Genomic DNA, 19619 nt, shown 5'->3' with positions numbered 1-19619 from the left:
ATGTAAAGCAGCTCGGTTGACGCTTACTTTTAAACCCATTTTTTAAATACTCAGTATTCACTACTTATGTGTAAACAATGAGTCAGTTTTTAGATGTCAGGGTCAAAAGAGTTGTAATCCAGAGCTATAGACCATGTTTAAAAAAAAGACAAATGTCAAACTCTTCATGCCGTCAACGTGCCGTCAACCATGGCCGTCAACCATGCGAAAATGTGTTGTTTACAAAAATATAACCCCTAAATTATGTTTTGAAATTGAAAAATTGTTTATTAAATATGGTTAAGCGTGTGAGTATTTATTTTATTAAATAATTATGTTCTATATGTAACAATTTTATTTAAAACTGCATTTTAATGAGCTTATTTAAGTGTATACAAAGATTAGAAGCGGTGATCAACTTCACTTTAAACGAGTTCGAAACCCAGCACGCACCTCCAACTTTTCAAAGTTATATTAGTTTTAAGTAGTTAAAGCATCACTTGCTTAAAACCTACATGCCTGAGAGTTTTCCGTAATTTTCTCAGAGGTGTGTGAAGTCCACCAATCCGCACTGGGCCAGCGTGCGAACAACGGCCTTAACCCATTCTACTTGTGGGAGGAGACCCGTGCCCTGTAGTGGGCAGGTAATGGGTCGATTTGATGATTATGATTATGATGATGATGATGATGATTATGATGATGATGATGATGATGATGATGATGATGATTATGATTACTATTTGTAGGAATTAAAAAACTCTGTTTCTGAGGATGAGGCTGGATCGGATATAGTTAATGACAATGGCAAGAGACTTGCCGAGCCTGCAAATAAAGATGGTCCGAAACGTCTTAAAACAAAGAGCCTGTATCGCCAGCCAACAGCGAACGAGCTCAATCGACTACAAGAAACAGAAAACTTGTTTAATTCCAATCTTTTCCGTCTCCAAGTCGAAGAGGTACTTCAAGAAGTCAGCGTTAAAGAGAAAACAGTGAAAAGATTTCAGGAATGGTATAATAATTTAAAAACATACCTCTTGTCCATACCTGAGGATACAACTAAGTATGATTTAACTGAGAAATCTTTTGAAAAATGTTTAAAAGTCAAACTACCTGTTAGCAATGAAGTAAGAAAGACAAAAGTGGTGTTTCGATTTCATAAATTTACTGATGTTGGAATTGTTGGTTCTTACACATTAGGATGTTCTATCAACTCAAAATTAATAGTTGATTTACAAATCACAGTTCCAGCAGAGACTTTTACTAAGAATGACTCAGTAAACTATAAATATCATCTTAAAAGATCAGCATACCTTGCTTACATTGCTTCACATATATCTAAACTTGAATCAATACAAGAAATTAAATACACATACCTCAATAATTGCACCACCAAGCCTCTCATTTATATTAAACCAAGTGGGAAGTTGGGTAATAATTTATTGGTACATGTGAATATAGTGTGTGATGATGAAACATATAAATTACATAGGTTTAGTCCGTCTCGCAATAATTTAAGAGAATCATGGCTATTTTCAACAGAACAAGAAGGTAATCCATTTATTTACATTGTTTGTATAAGTTTAAGTTTAAAAGTGGTGATAGCCCAGCAGTTCGGACTTTGACTTCACTTTCAGAGGGCTGAGACCCAGCACGCCTTTAGTGAAAAGTTTGACTTTTCGAAGTTATGTGCTTTTTAATCAGCAATTAAAATATCACTTGCTTCAACGTTGAAGGAAAACATTGTGAGGAAATCTGCATGCCTGAGAGTTCTACATAATGTTCTCAAAAGGTGGGTGGAGTCCACCAAACTGCACCAAACCAGGCCCTAGGTTAGCCCCATCTCATTTTGGGTGGAGACCTGTGCCCCTGTAGTAGGCCAGTAATAAGTTGATATGATGATGATGATATGTCTATGTATGTATAGATTTTCCTCTATCCTTTTGTTTTACTCTGCTACTAGTTAGCCCTTCACTATAACCTCACCTACCAGGTTATTTACGATGCAGTCTAAGAGATGGTAGCAGGCTGTTGGGGCTATGGCAGTTGAATTACACATGGTTTTGTTTCTCAAGCCTTCTACTAACCAAGACCTCTTACTTATGTTGCTGTCTTCTTACTTCCTGCCTAAAGGTCTTATGCCTCCTTATGTTCTTTCTTGCATAAGCATTGAAAATGTGAATACCTTAGAAGTTATTGTAAATCTCACTTGGATTCAAACATGTCATCCTTCTAAGAATCCTCATACTCCACAATATCTGGATGAACTCTACTTTAATCAATAATACATATGCTTTGAGACAGGAGGTCAATCCTTGTCATTACATTGATATGTACAAATTCAGCATCCATTTGTTACTGTAAGTTAAAGTCGAAAGTAATTGATCTATTTAGAATTTATACACAACATACTTCTTCAAAAGTGTTTGCATATGCTTTATATCCCTAGTTAACCCACAAACTGTTTCATAGCAAGACTGGCAGTGAACTTCACTCCCCAGGTACAGGTAAAGTTAAGAATATTATTTTCTTTTAAAGGTACAGAAATCGGACCACCTACACCTTATTATAACAGCAGCATATTGACGGACCTAACAGCTCTTGAAAATCAGACATTTCTAAACGAGACCCTAATAAACAAGGAAAATTTAAAACAAGCAATAGTCCTGTTAAAGATTTGGGTGCGACAGCGTAACTTGAAAGTGTCAGGTCATGTCATAAGCTTGCTAATAGCTTATCTGGTGCAAGCTAAGAGAATCAATAATATTATGAGCAGCTATCAGATAGTGAGGAATGTTTGGATTTATTTAAGTAAGCAGAATTCCTTTGAATTACTATTCAGTACACAGTGTTTAAATGCTCCATCTGGTAGACAAAGGGATAGATCAACCTGGCTGTTGAGCTTGGAAATACGGCAAGCATTCTTAGCACCAGTTCACACAAGCATGACTGGCATAGTATCTAACAATCTATATTAAATTTAAAAAAAGCGGTGTTACCGCATTGGGTAGGAGCTCGCAATTTCGGCGGGCGAGTTCGAATCCTAGCATGCCCCTCAAATTTTTTAAGTTATGTGCGTTTTCAGTAATTAGAATATCACTTTCTTCAACATTGAAGGAAAGCAGCGAGAGAAAACCTGCAAGCCTCAGAGTTCTCTGAATGTTCTCAAAGGTATGTGGAGTCCACCAATCCGCACTGGACCAGCGTGGTGGACTACTGCCTTAACCCCTTCTCACTGTGGGAGGAGACCCGTGCTCACGTAGTGAGCCGGTAATGGGTTGATGTGTTGATGATGATGATGATGATGATTAAATTCAAAAAATTCAAAATTCATTTATTTCAAGTAGGCCCAATATAAGAAACGTCAAGTATGTCTGTTTGTAGTGACTATTAGTCCATCCAAATCTAGATTGAACTAGTTAGATGATATTTTGCAATCTGAGATAGAGCGAACTAACCTGTTAGAGTTATGAAATCCCACATCTCTGTCAGTAGGGCGGTAACTAGCCGACGCCAAAGCCTCCAACCAGACAAATCTATCTATTTATTTCTGTGTCTTATAGACTATTACTAGACAGCCGATTGGCGCAGTAGGCTGCGACCATGTTTGCTGAGTCCCAGGCCGTGGGTTCGATTCCCGCAACTGGAAAATGTTAATGTGATAAAGACGAATGTTTTTCAGTGTCTGGGTGTTTATCTGTGTATTATAAGCATTTATTTATATTTTATTCATTAACATATTCATCGGCTATCTTAGTACCCATAACACAAGTTACGCTTACTTTAAGGCTAGATGGCGATATGTATATCGTCGTAGTATATTAATTAATTTATTTATTTTATAGAATCATCAGAATGGGATAAAAACGGTATATCCCTGTATAAAGGTCAAGGCACACCATCTGTAGAAGAATTCCATACACATTTTCCAATAGTTTTCCTAGACAAGACCGGGTATTATAACACATGCTGGCAGATGTGTAAAGGCACTTATTATGCTTTGAGAAGGGAGAGTGGATTAGCAGTTGATATGTTGGACAATGGGAAGATTAACAGCTTTATACCGCTTTTCATGACGCCTGTGACAGTTTTGATGCAGTTTGACCATATATTGAGGTAAAAGAATTCCAAATTCAAATTCATATTCAAAATCTTTTATTTGCATAAAACATTGTAGGTATGCATGTTTAGTCATAATATATGACATGCAAATCTTAATTTAAACAAATTCATTTATATAATAACTAAAATAACATCAAAATAAACAAAATCAAAATAACCAAAATATGTCGGCTGAATACAATAAAAATGACATTAATTTTACTGTATGGAATAATAAATTTAATCATGGAATGTCAATTAAAAAATAATTGAAAATATACAACGTGTCAACGAATTACGAAATAATGATTCTATTACTCAAAACATCTCTTCTCTCTATCACATGTATGCAGATGATATCCAAATATATCGCTCATCTACCCTTCAAAATCTTGGTTCTGCTGTTGCAGCTATAAATAATGATATGGCTGCAATTTCTGAGTGGAGCAGGCAATATGGGCTGAAGGTCAATCCTGCAAAATCAAAAGCTCTCGTTATTGGTAGCTCAGGAATGATCGCGAGGGTTGATTGGCTGAGCATTCCTTCTGTTATTTATAATGGCATCGCTATTCCTTTTTGTGACTCTGTTAAAGATCTTGGTGTATACCTCGACCGGGAATTGTCATGGACAGTGCATGTCAAAGAGCTGAGTCAGAAAGTGTTTGTGGCGATGAGCTCGTTGCGAAGGCTGCAATCATTTCTTCCAATTCCGACCAAAGTTATGCTAGCACATTCTCTCTTTCTATCTATTCTCGATTATGCGGATGCAAGCTTTCTTAATCTGACCGAGGATCAGCTTAATAAACTTGAGCGTCTTCAAAATCTTGCTATTCGGTTCATATTTGGCCTTCGCAAATATGACCATGTTTCCGAATTTCGACAAAAACTCAAGTGGCTTCCTATTCGTCGTCGCCGGGATATGCATGTACTTTCTCTTCTGTACTGTGTGTTATTTCATCTAAATACTCCCTCGTATTTAAAAGAGAAGTTCACTTTTCTTGGTGAGCAATCTGGTGTAAGATCGTGCCGTGCGCTGACGCTGTGTATGCCTTATCATAGGACAAAATTTTATAAGCGTTCGTTTAGCGTACGAGCTGTGGAATTGTGGAATGCGCTTCCATTGAGCATACGACGATCCAAATCACTGGCGATATTTAAAAGAGCAGTTAAGGCCCATTATATTGTTAACGACTTTTAATAGTATGTATATATGTACTTACTCATTTATTGTATGTTAAAGTATTTAATTATGTAAGTGTTGTTATTATATATATTAGTTTATTTTTATATTTATTTATTTATTATATTAGTTACTTTTTATCTATTTGTGCACACTAGTTTATGTATTAGCATGTAGTTATTTGCATGTATGTATTTTAATATTTGTACCACCAGCAGTCTATTCTCCTCTTCTTTTTTTTTCCTAATTCTAAGGTTGCCTGGCAGAGATCGCTATTAAGCGATAAGGCCGCCTTTTGTATTACTACTTCTTTCGATGATTCTGTTTTTGTTATATTTTAAATGTTGTGGTATACAAATAAAGAGTTTAATAATAATAATAATGATGAAGAATGCATAAGTATATCTCATAAGGAATCACACCGTAAAAATATTAAATCAAAAGAAGTATATTTATTTTTCCATACAAACAAATTCAAAACATTCTAAGTGTTTACTTTTGACAACCCTGTTGAAGACAAAAGACCGACGCGCACATAGTACCGCTACATTACGCGTACCTAATAAAGTGAGAGGAGACACATTATTTTATTTATTTATTAGTATTCCAACAGCGTTACAAATTATTTTGGTTAAGGGTTTATCTTATTACTAAAATAAAGCCATTTTTATTTTAGCACGTAATGTATCTGATGGTTTCCTCAATTGCTATTAGGTTTTCGGCTTCACAGCTAAGTCTCAGAGACAGTACATAATGTACCTCTAAAGCCTCAGAAGTATTATTTCGGTTTTTATTTACACGTTGTATACTTTTAGTAAGTTGGAAAAACTTGTGGTAAATGTTTCAAATACGCTTTGTAATATCTTCCAGTGTTTATATTCATAAAATTAACTAGCTATTTTCAATATTATCTGGATTCTGGATTTCTGTTTTTCCCTTGTACGGAAGCTATGTTGATTTAATAAACTGTTAGGGTCGCTTTCGTACAATGCTGGTCTGATAAATCTTACCCTTAACGTTCCAGGTTTAAGAATCTTCCCAAGCTGAAGGAGTCCATATTAGATAAAGCTCCCAAATCACGTAAAGTTAACTACGGGCTGGACCAGTTAGCACTGGTTACTGACACTTTGTACAACTTGCTAAGTAAAGGCCTGGGAGATAGAGTTGACTTGATACTGCAGATAGTGGAAGCTGATTTCTCGTGGCCTGTCACTAAAACTGTAAAAAACGCAAGAAAAGATGGGTAAGCTAGGAGACTATTTATTTCCATTAACTTTAGTTAAATAATTTATCAAAGTTATATTAATATATATACTACCTCCTATACCTTCTACCGTTTATAAATCGTGTAAGCTTAATGTTTAAATTTTTTCCTGTATTTTTATGTGGTGTGCAATAAAAGTGTATTCATTCATTCAAATATTGCTACATAGGTTACTTAGATAGATTAATTATTAGATACTACATAGACAGCGCTTTTAATGTATATAATACATAAAAAATTATATACATTTTAAATTTATAAAAACTGATAATTTCTCCAAGTGTAGGTAAAGACACTGAAAAAATTTTAAAATTACTGAAGATTCGGTTTTATTGTTTGTTCGAACGCGGTAATTTCTGGAACTACAAGTTGAAATACAAAGTTTTTTTTTTGCATTTCATAGTCCAATTCTCGTAGAAAGATACATATAAATAATAAAGAGGTTATAATATTAACATTCATACCTGTTAGTATGAAAATCCTTCTTTTTTGAGTTACGGAGTGAGTTACATTAAAAATGGCAATTAATATGGTACACGTTTTATCGAGTTATATCGAGTCAAGTTTTATAGTTCCACAGTTAAACAAAAAACTGTTAAGCTTATTCTGAATTTATTTATTATTGAAAACATTATACAGATGTTTTTTTTATTCCTTATTATTGTAGTTACGTGGAAAAGCTCTCATTTGGCTTGATTCTGAACCCCGAGAACGCAATAAATATCGTGGATAAGGGCCCGCCCGCCAACTTACCCGAGGCTGAAGAGTTCAGGTGAGATTTATACATACAATGGTTTATTTATTAAGTTACTACAAGTTGGCAAAACAGGTTAGACCTTGATGGCTATTCAAATTGAAATTCAAAAATATTTTATTCATGTAGACCTTATCACAGGCACTTATGAAGTGTTAAACGTTCATACATTAACATTTTAACACTAATGTTAGTGATGGTGATAACTGCATTCGTTAGCTTAAAACTAAAGCTAGGAGGGTTTTTGGAGGGTAAACGCACCCTGGTCTAATGCTTAAGAGCCCACAACAATATTAGCCAGGTTTTTTTTTGTTTTCACCATCTCAATCTCACCTGATGGTAAGAATAGAATAGAGTAGACTATCTTTATTTACTGATGTGTGGTTCTTTTGCTATTTCAATTTGTAACCCTTTAAGTTCAACTAATGACATAGTATGCAAACATTTATTAAGTTTTATTTACTATAAAGTTTTCAAATAACAATAAAAAAAAAACTTAATACTTTTTATTTAAAAAAAAACTCATGAATATATATATGGTAATATGTGATGGCCCAGTGGGTAGAACTTCGACTTCATATTCGTGGAGTCGAGTTCGAATGGAACGCACCTCTAACTTTTCTAAGTTATGTGCGTTTTAAGCAATCAAAATATCACTTGCTTCAACGGTGAAGAAAAACATCGTGAGAAAACCGGCATGCATGAGAGTTCTTTTATGTTCTCAACGGTGTGTGGAGTCCACCAAACCGCACTGGGCCAGCTCGGTGGACAGCCTTGACTCGTTCTCATTGTGGGAGGAGACCCTCTCATTGTGCGCTGTAGTGAGCCGTTAATGTTAATAATTAATAAATAAAAATATAAATAAAATCATTTTATTTCAGGTCGGGGACCCATTTACATAATTGTATATATTGATAAATACATTTATTTATTTTGATATATTTTATACCGTGGGGTCCGGAAGCACAAGCTGTTTTCAAAGAATTATCGAAAAGGGTTATCGAGTCTACGTTGGTCCTAGAGCGGGCAGTTACCTTGTCTAATTAGTTTGGCCATCCAAAGGGGCAATGCTGCCAGCATCTTAGGAACTGTGCCTCGCTGCGGTGGTTTCGAAGATGTTTTAGATTTTATTCAAATCAAATCAAATCGTTTATTTGCAGATTGGTATTACATTGTTAGTAGGTACACAAAACATAGGGACAAACAATCCGCCTTAGATGGCATGCAAAAAATATATATGATCGTACACTAATTCCTACTTACTATAATAATACTATCCTAAGTCAATCCACATTATTAAAATAAGAATAAACTTTAAGACTGATATTGATACAAAATTACAAATATCTAATTAATTCATGTCAAATTATAATATCACTGTAAACGTCAAACCTATAATATTGTGTCTGTTAAATATTCTTGGATGGTATAATAACATTTCCCAATAAGTTTTAATAAGTTTTACATAGGTTACATTTATAAAACAGAGATTTTTGAAAATTCAAAGATTCAAATAAAATGAATGTAAAAGACACTCGGATTAAAAAAAAACAATTGTTAGTTAAAATCAAAAAACAAAATTTAAATTAGAATAAATTAAATTACAATTAAAATTGATATTCTTTAGGATACCAGGTAGCATAAGAGATTCACCAAATAATAATTTATTCAGGAAAAAACTGAAGACTTGACTTGTCGAGAAGGCTTTCTACAGTTTCTACAGTAATGAATTCTTGGAAAGTGAAATATTGTGAAGATTGACTTTACTTATTTGTTATTATAGAATAATATTATAATGAATTTATGAAGTCATATACATTTGCATGAGATAATTTATTATTTAATAATTGCTATGTGACGTATAATATTAATATTTACGAATAAATGACTATTGACCATTGACTATTTGATCAGGGCCTTCTGGGGCGACAAGTCGGAGCTGCGTCGGTTTCAAGACGGCTCCATCACCGAGGCGTGCGTGTGGGACGCTAGCACTCTCGCGGAGCGGCGGTCAATAAGTCGCCAGATTGTAGATTATCTTCTACATCTCAAGTATGGTGAGTTATGTCTTTTTTTTCTGACAGAACAAGAAGTTGGCTCCAGCAGCCCCCGCAGAACCAGCATAAGAAGAAGATGGTCAAAGTCAAAGTCAAAGTCAAAAATATCTTTATTCATGTACACTGGGTTTATTACCAGGGTATGCATACAGCGGAAAAATTGCGTATAACGGCAAAAATCCTCCTCCTATACGAGTTATACATCAATTTTAGGGTAGGCTAGCTTTTGTGCATCTACGAAGTGCACGCCACTGTAGTACGCCATGTAGGCCCATTGATACATTACGATGCATTTATTACATGAAAAATGTGTACAAGTTGAGATGATGGCGATAACCATATTCGTGAACTAAATACTCAAGCTACGAGGGTTCCAAACGCGTCTGTCTAAGAAAAAGCCACGTAGAGACACGTAAATATTACTATCCGACTGACATTTTAATTTTAATTGAATAATTCTATTTAACATAACATTTAATATTCATCATCATCAAATATCAAATAAAAGTAATGAAATATGTATTTTATGGGTATATGTATATATGCACCACCTAACTTTTTTCTGTAACTGTTTTTTATCTTCGCCATTGGTTGCCTGGAAGAAATCGCTATGTAGCGATGAGGCCGCCAAATTGTATACGTTGTTTTGTTATACTTTTCTTCTTGTTCTATGTACTTTTTGTGGTGTGCAATAAAAGTATATTCATTCAATAATTCATTCATTCATTCATTCATCATCATCATCATCACATCAACCCAATACCGGCCCCGGTCTACCATGAGAAGGTGTTGAGGTCGTAGTCTACCACCGTGGCCCACCAATGACCCAGTGCGGACTGGTGGACATTTATAAATATACTGCGACAATACACACATCGCCATCTAGTCCCAAAGTAAGCGTAGCTTGTGTTATGGGTACTAAGATGCCTGATGAATATTTTTATGAATAATATACATAAATACTAAGAAACTATATATAAGCACCCAGACACTGAAAAACTTTCATGCTCATCACACAAACATTTTCCAATTGTGGGAATCGAACCTACGGCCTTGGGCTCAGAAATCACTGTCGCTGCAAACTGCGCAAAACGTCCGGCAAAAGCTGTTAAGTTGGCGAACGAAGTTATCAACATCCCCTTACAATTATGTAAACATATATGTATGAACGCTTCATAAGTGCCTGTGATAGGCCTACATGAATAAAGAAATTTTGAAAATGAATTTCACGAGCTCCGTCACAAAATCCTGATATATCTTCAAATGAAGACTCAATTTCAGATGTACCTTCAATGATACGTGTTTTTGTCTTCAGTGGCTCAATTAACAGTATTTCTGGTGCATTTAATTGAGGCCTTAAATTTCACCTTTAATTACAGATATACCTGCAACGGAACTGTACCACATCTGCTCACAACTAAACGACCTGACGGCGAGGAAGTCTGCGAACTGCCAGCAGATGGAGGAGTCGGCGCTGTCAGTGCTGCAAGCGTTTGACGAGCTGAGGAGAGATCTGCGCGCGTTGAGCCAGCTGCCTTTGGACATTAGCGCTGTTTATGGTACGTTTGAAGGAGTCTGGCTAAATGCCGTGTGGTGACGGCAGGTCAGAGTGCAGTTGTCACCAACCCTCGTCTTCCCGCAGGTGTCGTTCGAGGTAATATAACCGATGAAACGATTTTGATATCTTATGAAAATTAAGCTTAATTTGCTATACTCCGCGAAAAGCAGGAGAATCTGTATGGTGTAATTTATAATTTCTTCAATCCTTATACTCCACACCAAACTCATCTTCGGCAGTGTACCCTCTACGCATATTTCGCTCCGACACCGGAGCATCCTCGGGAGCTGTTGACTTTACAATGAATAATTTTTAAGTGAAAAATTCACTAAATGTGTCGCCTTTTTTACTTTTCTTACTTTAATTTTATACATAATATATCATGGAATTCCGCAAATGAACACTCATTGTTTTTTTTTTGTTTGAAAGCTAAATTCGTCGGGAATCTTTCGTCGAAATTATCAAGATGGCCGCCGCCAAAATGGTGGTTTACATTATTTTTCACAGCTACATAATATGGGTATCAAAAGAAAGGGCTTGACTAGTAGAATAATGTACATTATATTGAAGGACGGAGATTTATTTTTTAATTTGTCTTCATTAAAGAGAAGTTGGGTTTGATATGTTGTACTGTACCGGGTTGCCAGGTGTCGTGTATAGGTAATATTCAAAATTAATTTATTTCAAGTAGGCCTAATATAAGCACTTTTGAAATGTCAAGTCTGTATGTTTGTAGTGACTCTACCACCGGTTCGGAAGGCAGATTCTACCGAGAAGAAGCCGGCAAGAAACTCAGCAGTTGCTCTCTTCGAATATCAACAAGTTACATTTAAAATTCATTTTTCTATCTTGTGAGAGATGAAAGCGGAGCCGGATGCTTCCAAGCAACCTTGTCATTAGATAGAGGTTGCGGTAGAGGAGAGTCAAATGCCAAGTGTCAACTGTCAACTGTCAGCTGTCAACTGTCAACTGGGGTCCAAGGTCGGGGAACGAAGCATGCGGTGTGTGCTAATGGGATATAGAGAGTGGAATATCAGTGTTATTATTTATTATTAGTATTTTACTCCAGGTATATCCCCGGTGTTCAGCTACTGCGAGCCGTTCCCAGCGCTGGGCTTAAACCTGGACCGCAACCCGCGGCGCCGCGCCCACGCCTCGCTGATAAAGGAGCTACACAACACCAGGCTGCCCGAATACACTCCGGTCAACAAAGCTATCGTGGAGTTGAGTAAGTTGCGTTTTACATTTTTTTTTAAATATATTTATTGCGGCTTTTTTTTTAACGTCCCGTGGGGACCGTTTGCTGTCCTGCAGGGCTAGCACAGTAGACAAAAATTATATTCCCGATTATATCCCTTGACAAGAGATATAATTAACGGGTCCACCTACCTAAGCAAGGGAATAAAAAAAAAATAAAAACAAAATAAAATAGTTTATTCACAAGAATACATACAGTTTTTTATAATGTAAAGTAATTATTATAATATTTATACAAACAAATGCGTGCCTCACAACTTATATTGGTGTGTATGTAATAAATGTATGTAATGTAATTTAAAATCTACTGTCCCTGATTTAGGTAAAAACCTGTATTACAGGCGACAGCCAGGCAGGCTTGAATAGGAACCAGGAGAAGTTTACCCCTGTTCATAATTACAAATATATTATTTGGATATTATTTCCACTTGTGCGCCAATGCTCTGAGAGTTGATAAAACTCTGCGAGTAGATAAAAATAAAAAATAAATATACTACGACAATACACACATCGCCACCTAGCCCCAAAGTAAGCGTAGCTTGTGTTATGGGTACTAAGATAGCTGTTTAATATTTTTATGAATATAATACATAAATACTTATAATATACATATAAACACCCAGACACTGAAAAACATTCATGCTCATCACACAAACATTTTCCAGTTGTGGGAATCGAACCCACGGCCTCGGACTCAGAAAGCAGGGTCGCTGCAAACTGCGCCAATCGGCCGTCGCTACATATACATTTTTATCCTTCCCCCGGGGATATAATTGTGTGTAGTCCATGCTAGCCGCGCTGGGATAAAAAGCTGTAATTTTTCCCTAACGCACCAAAAGAAGTGTAACTTCAAAAATCTGGTCATTGTAGGTCACAGCGGCAAGTGGCCGGGCGACATCGAGGCGTTCCGCTGCCTCAAGGCGGCCTTCCACGTGCAGATAGCGGAGCGGCTCAACAAGCAGTTCTCGCTGCCCGCGCACGCCCACGACAGCCACGTGGACGTGCTCAAGAACGGCCTGGTGTTCCGCCTGCAGGTCGCGCACGCCAAGGAAGTCACGTTGCTGCGGAGAGACGTGCAGAGAGGCGTCGTGAAATTCGCGGAGAGCGAGGACAGTGTCTCTCTGCAGTGCGAGACTGTGATACTACCGCGGCTCAGAGGCGCTTTGCATGGGTATGTGTTTGTCACAGAAGTAAGAACATACAGAACCCTACAGAAAATGCAGAAATTATTGTATGCAGTAATGCACTTCGTTCGTTCGCCAACATAAACCTAAAGCTACGAGGGCGCTTTAGATTTAAGTTGGCGAACGAAGTTATCACCATCCCCTTACAATTATGTTAACATATATGTATGAAGGCTTCATAAATGCCTGTGATAGGCCTACGTGAATAAAGAAATTTTGAATTTGAATTTGAATTTGCACTGCATACAATAACAGTGTCCAAAAACTCCACACCGACGGAATGTTTCTAGCTCACAAACTTACCTACTTCCACGGCTCAGAGGCGCTCTGCATGGGCATGTGTTTGTCCCAGAAGTAAGAACATATAGAAACCGCGTACACGAGTAATATTGGAGCAACAAAAACCACTCCAGTTTAGTAGTGTATTATTTATTTATTTATTTCCTTGCGAATTTAGGTTAGTATAAAGGTCTTAAATATTATGGTTAGCTCTTAACCAAATTCCGCTTAACAGCATGCAAGTCGTGTCGGTATATAAGTTAAAATTAAAAATTATGTCAAATTAATGTCACACCTTATCTATGAGATAGTCATTATATAGGTCATAGCATAGGAACTTTAATTCATTAACAATTCCTTCAAATTACGCTTAAGTTTCCCCAACAGGTGGTTAGACACTTCATACCATTTAGCAGTTGGCAGTAATAATTTATTTGTAATGTTCAACGTTTACCATAAAATGGGAAAAAAAGTTTGTTAGCTAGCAACATTCCGCGGGTGTGAAGTTGTGAGGGTTCTGTATGTTCTTTATTCTGTGTATTCGATCTATATCTATAATATTTACTGAAAATAAATTCTCTTTTAAAAAGAAATTAGGAGAATATCTTTAAAACATTCGAACAAGCGTGCCTGCGTGTGTTTATTCTTTTTTATTTCATTTTATCGGTTTGATCGCTGTAACAAAATAATATATATGTATACAATTATTTTATATTATTTGTATTTATTATTACACATTTCTTAATTTTTTTTTTAAATTATATAATACTTTTAAATTATATTATTTTAAAGCATATCCATAGTTCTTAAGCGTCGCTCTGTGCCTACCGACCTACCTCGCTCTGTGCCTACTGTTCTATGATGCAAAGTGGTATTAAAACTCCGTTGGATGTAGTCTCCACCAGAAGCAACCCGCGTTTGGGCCCACGGTGTGCCTGCTGCTGCGCTGGTTGAGCTGCCACCTGCTGGGTGACCACTGGCCGCGCAGTGTTGCGGAGCTGTTGGTGGCGGCGGTGTTCACTCACCACGCGCCGCTGCGGCCGCCCGCGCAGCCCGTGTCGGCTCTGTACCGGGTGCTGAAGCTACTTGGTAACACCGACTGGACCAGTCAGATGTTGCTGCTGGACTTCAATGACGACATGTCGCGTGAGTATTGCTTCCTCATTGGCCACCTAAAGCGGTGATAGCTTAAGAAGCTAAGAAGCGGTGATAGCTTGAGAAGCTAAGAAGCGGTCATAGCTTAAGAAGCTAAGAAGCGGTCATAGCTTAAGAAGCGGTGATAGCTTAAGAAGCTAAGAAGCGGTGATAGCTTTAGAAGCGGTGAGAGCCTAAAAAGCGGTTATAGTACTTAGTCTATAACCGCTTTTTACTTAGGAAAGGAAGGAAAAGGAGAAAGGAATACGATTCGAACGTACGCGACGTTACATCTTTATTAAGTTTCGCGTCTTCTTTTAAAGTGAATTTACATCTTCCGGAAATTGTAAAATTATATTATGTTTCAATATTGTTAAGATAATCATATTCATTTAATTAAATATCCAACGTTAAATGGTTAAGAAGAGATGAGAGCCTAAAATGCGGTTATAGACTAACAAGCGGTGATAGACTAAAAAGCGGCGGTGGCTTAAGAAGCGGTGTTAGCCTAGCGATTTTTTCTTCCATAGTTGAAAGTAAGTGCTTAAATTGCTTAAGACCGTTTCGCCGGGGTTCGAATTCGTCCCCCCCGTAAGTGAAGCTGAATTCCTAACCACTAGGCTATCAGTTATCACCACTTTTCAAAATATAGGTGAAGATATAGCGGAAGTGGAGCGCAAGTTCAACTCGCGCGAAGACCAAACCCCCTACCTGTTCATCGCGACTGCGTACGACGGAGACCTGCCGTCCGTGTGGAGCCGGAGATCACCTACCAAGCAAGTGGTGTTGCGCACCCAGCAGATAGCAAAGGCCACCTTGGCTTACCTTGAGAAAGCCCTGTTGGAGGATATGGAAGATAATATTTTGGTAAGGTTCTTTTATAACCCTCGACGCAAAACGATGGGACAAAGTTTGACATGTGTGTGTGTCTGTGGGTGTGCGTTTTTGTGTCTGCTGTGGCATCGTAGCCCCCGATTGGATGAACCATGTTTTTTACTATTTATAAGATTAAAACTACTATTTATTTATTTACCCGCATCCCTGCCTTAACATAGTCATTAGTGGCGTGCACTTCATACATGCACAGAAGCACTGCCTATCCTAAAGAAATTATAACTCATGAAGGCTTAAATATTTTCCTTTTTTTTGTCACCTTTCTTCTTTATGCATGCTAAAACATTTATGTTCATCACACATAAACTTTCTAGTTGTGGGAATCGAGCCCATGGTATTGGACTCGGACATCAGGGTCACTGGTTACTGCGCCAATCGGCTGTCTGTCGAGGAAAACTTGTACAATTACTCACTGTAAAGTCAACATCTCCTGAGGATGCTCCAGATTCGGAGCGAAACGTGCGTACATGGTACATTGCCGAAGATCTGTTTGGTGCGACACGTACCGAATTATAAATTACACCATACAGATTCTCCTACTTTTCGCGGACTATAGCAAATTAATTTTCATACCCGGCTTTTTACCCGGCTAAGTTTGTTGTGGGCTTCTTCTTAAACCAGTGCGCGATTGGAACCCTCGTAGCTTTAGTTTTAAGTTTACGATTGTAGTTATCGCCATCACTACTCACTGCTATGTACACATTTTGTATATAATAACGCATCAAAAGTGCCATCTATGTGCCTATTTGAATAAAGAAATATTTGACTTTGACTTTGACTTCATAATATATCAGGGATTTCCGCAAAGTTACGCCCGTTTCTATCCAAAACTTGTTGGCAGCCTGCCTTCGTGCCGTCGCTGTCGGGGTACGACGTGTTGCTCCGCCTGCAGAGGGGGCTGGTGCCGCACTGCTCGGAGCGCCTGGACTCCCGGCCGCGCCGCCCGCGCGCGGAGCCCCCGCCCGAGGGTGCGCCGCCCGTCATACCCGTGGTGGAGTTCCACCCCGTCGACAGATACTTGGAGGAGTTGAGGGTAAGTCAGCGGCCTTACGAGCTTATGCCCGGTTTCACTAACGTCGAATAAGTAAAGTAATACCTCAGGAAGTAAAGTCTAGTCTAATTGATAGTTGTCTAGTTGATAATTGCCTCGTACATTTCTGTTTTGTTTTAATTTAAGTTATGTTTTTGTTTTCCGTTTTCGACTTCATCATACAGTGTTTCCTTCGTTACAACAATAATATTATTGTAAACTTGCGAACCCGCACTTGTGTGTTTTTTTTTCAGATACGCATGCCGGTTTACCAGTAATTGGGTTTACACTACAACTTTATGTTTCTCAACTTTGTAGTTGCTAAGCTTGTTTCAGTGTATAAACTGTTGGTGAACCTAATAAAAGAAAAAAAAAATTGTCTAACGCGATTCCTAGTCATATAGTTACGTTTCCACTAACGATTTTTAATAGAATACACATATGCACAAATTCGTTTATTTCAAGTAGGCCTAATATAAGCACTGTTGAAACGTCAAGTATGTGTGTTTGCAGTGACTCTACCATCGGTTCGGAAGGCAGATTCTACTGAGAAGTAGCCGGCAAGAAACTCAGCAGTTGCTCTTTTCCAACATCATTTTACAATTTAAAAATCGTTGTTCCAATTTAACACACACGCACAAACACTCACACGCAACACGCACACGCAACACGCACACGCAACGTGCACACGTACATTATACAATTGTAAGCAGTAATTGTTTTAGTTATTTGTTTGTTTTAATTTTCTTTGGCATAGACTTTCTGTATTTAAGCAAACTCGAAGGTGGGCGTGAAATAGCTGTAACACAGTTTTTTAAATAAAACAGTTTTTACCGTTTCTTAGATGATGAAAATCCGTTGCAAATGAGACACAATAAAGGCTTAATTATTATTAAAGACAATAATTGTTCTATCTTTTATATGAGATGAAAGCGGAGCAGCCTTCTTCCAGACAACCTTGTCATCAAGAAATTCATCAATAGTATATTCACCTCGATGTATTCAATGTGCTTTTATACACTCTTCAAACTTATGTGCTTTATTTTTCGTAATGCTAGCACATACAGCGTTTGAGCGGCATTTTCTATTATAACTTTTATATTAATGGATGGAAGCTTCTTAATGAATTGTTACCAGATTGAACCAGAAATTTGGGACCAGAAACAGCCGGCTACTCGTCCGAGCATGAAATGCTCAGAAAAAAATACAGATTAAAAAAAATATATGTATCAAGAGACACATAATACTTACTACGAAAATACACACATCGCCATCTAGTCCCAAAGTAAGCGTAGCTTTACATGTCCCCCAAACTTAACGATCCGCCGAATCGATTTCACGACACTTTTGAGAACATTATGGAGAACTCTCAGGCATGCCGGTTTTCCTTCACCCTTGAAGCAAGTGATATTTTAGTCGCTTAAACGCACATAACTTAGAAAAGTTAAAAATGCGTGCTGGGATTCGAACAGCTTTTGTTACTCTCCGTCCTTTCAACTATCTCTATTCCAAAAATCAAGTCGATTTTATGCTTCGTCAGGGCGTGGAGGAAAGAGACAGAGAAACAAACACACTTTCTCATTTAAAATATGATATGACTAATATGATATTCTAACTACTTAAAAACTTATATATGCAGTTTTCGGTCTATATCAAAATTAAAGCTTGTTTTTTTTTATTATTTTCAGAGTGCGTACAGCGAGTTCGCATTATTCTTCCACGACCGCTACGGCGGGGATGTAATTGCTGTTCTGTGGAAACCAGACATCCAGGAATTGAAAGATTTCCAGGTACAGTATTTAGTATGAAATTGAATAAAAAATGTAAAAAATCTACCGACATAATATGATGTACTTAAAGCTAAAATAAATAAATAATTCGTTAGGTCTTGGTCATAAGTTCCTCATCAATATATTTATTACGTTAGTAAATATAGCTCATTCACTTTCAATACAGTGTACATTATTCTATTAGTCAAGCCCTATCATTTAATACACTTTTCAGACAACACCTAACCAAATCGGTGTGGTTATGTGTGTGTGTATGTGTACAACACACGCACACATACACACACACACACGCACACACACGCAAATAAACGCACCTGGTTAACTTATTATTTTATAAAGTAATTATAATAATTATACAAACAAATGCGTATCTCACAAGTTATATTGGTGTGTATGTAATACATGTATGTAATGGTGCCATTTAAAATCTACTGTCCCTGATTTAGGTAAAAACCTGTATTACAGGCGACAGTGCTCTACTTAAATTGTTGTCTCGATGATTGTGTGTATGTACCTACGCGACGCAAACTCACACACGCAGAATTATACACTCAATCATCGAGACAACAATTTAAGGAGAGCACTTTACTACCTTTTAATATATGCTATATATTAAAAGGTAAGTACCTACGCGACGCAAACTCTAGACTATAACTCATTTTTTGTTTCTTTTTTAGATTTTAAACGCCAAGGCGCTCAAACAAATAACAGTTGACGGCGAGACGAAATACAAAGTGAACATTGAAGCGATCATCGAAGACTTTAGGATAATAGGAACGGGACTTGTGAAGGAAGTCACCATAAATTCTAAATAAACGACGGCCACCAATGCCTAATAAATAATTGAAGATGGCCACATCTGATATACAATAGGCAATCGGACAATCAAAAACATCTAAAATGTGTTTATACAACGTGTATATGAAAACCGAAATAAAATAATAAAATAAAATAAAATATCTTTATTTTCAAAAAGATTAAAAAAATCAATTGCTAGTGGTCTCCACACTAGGTATCCTGTATCGTGGAGACCATGAAAGACTTCGCTTTTAGATTAACATAGAACTAGGAGACTTCCTTTTATGATCTAAATATTTATATATTACTAGCTGTTGCCCGCGACTTCGTCTGCGTCTGATTTCCAAACTACGGCGCGGTATT

General features: G+C 37.2%; 1 protein-coding gene across 1 annotated transcript; it reads left to right on the top strand.

The window, feature by feature from the left end:
* Nucleotides 1-187: 187 nt before the first annotated feature.
* On the top strand, nt 188-19511 carry LOC120632591 (nucleolar protein 6). Its single transcript, XM_039902514.1, has 15 exons — nt 188-287; nt 726-1527; nt 2515-2787; nt 3822-4092; nt 6282-6500; nt 7189-7293; nt 9190-9332; nt 10712-10891; nt 11960-12118; nt 13018-13318; nt 14506-14756; nt 15397-15611; nt 16480-16671; nt 18357-18458; nt 19136-19511. Exons 1-15 carry the CDS (start codon nt 276-278, stop codon nt 19271-19273), a joined length of 3363 nt encoding a protein of 1120 aa, XP_039758448.1. The 5' UTR covers nt 188-275; the 3' UTR covers nt 19274-19511.
* Nucleotides 19512-19619: the final 108 nt, after the last annotated feature.

This window comes from Pararge aegeria, chromosome 20, assembly GCF_905163445.1.
Source record: "Pararge aegeria chromosome 20, ilParAegt1.1, whole genome shotgun sequence".
Lineage (NCBI taxonomy): Eukaryota > Metazoa > Arthropoda > Insecta > Lepidoptera > Nymphalidae > Pararge > Pararge aegeria.
Note: the sequence above shows the minus strand (reverse complement) of the source record. Positions and strands in the feature narration are given on the sequence as shown.

Coding starts and splice junctions, on each gene's coding strand:
- LOC120632591 (XM_039902514.1), top strand. Junction 7,294..9,189: donor CCCGAGGCTGAAGAGTTCAG/GTGAGATTTATA, acceptor CTATTTGATCAG/GGCCTTCTGGGGCGACAAGT. Junction 16,672..18,356: donor GATACTTGGAGGAGTTGAGG/GTAAGTCAGCGG, acceptor TATTATTTTCAG/AGTGCGTACAGCGAGTTCGC.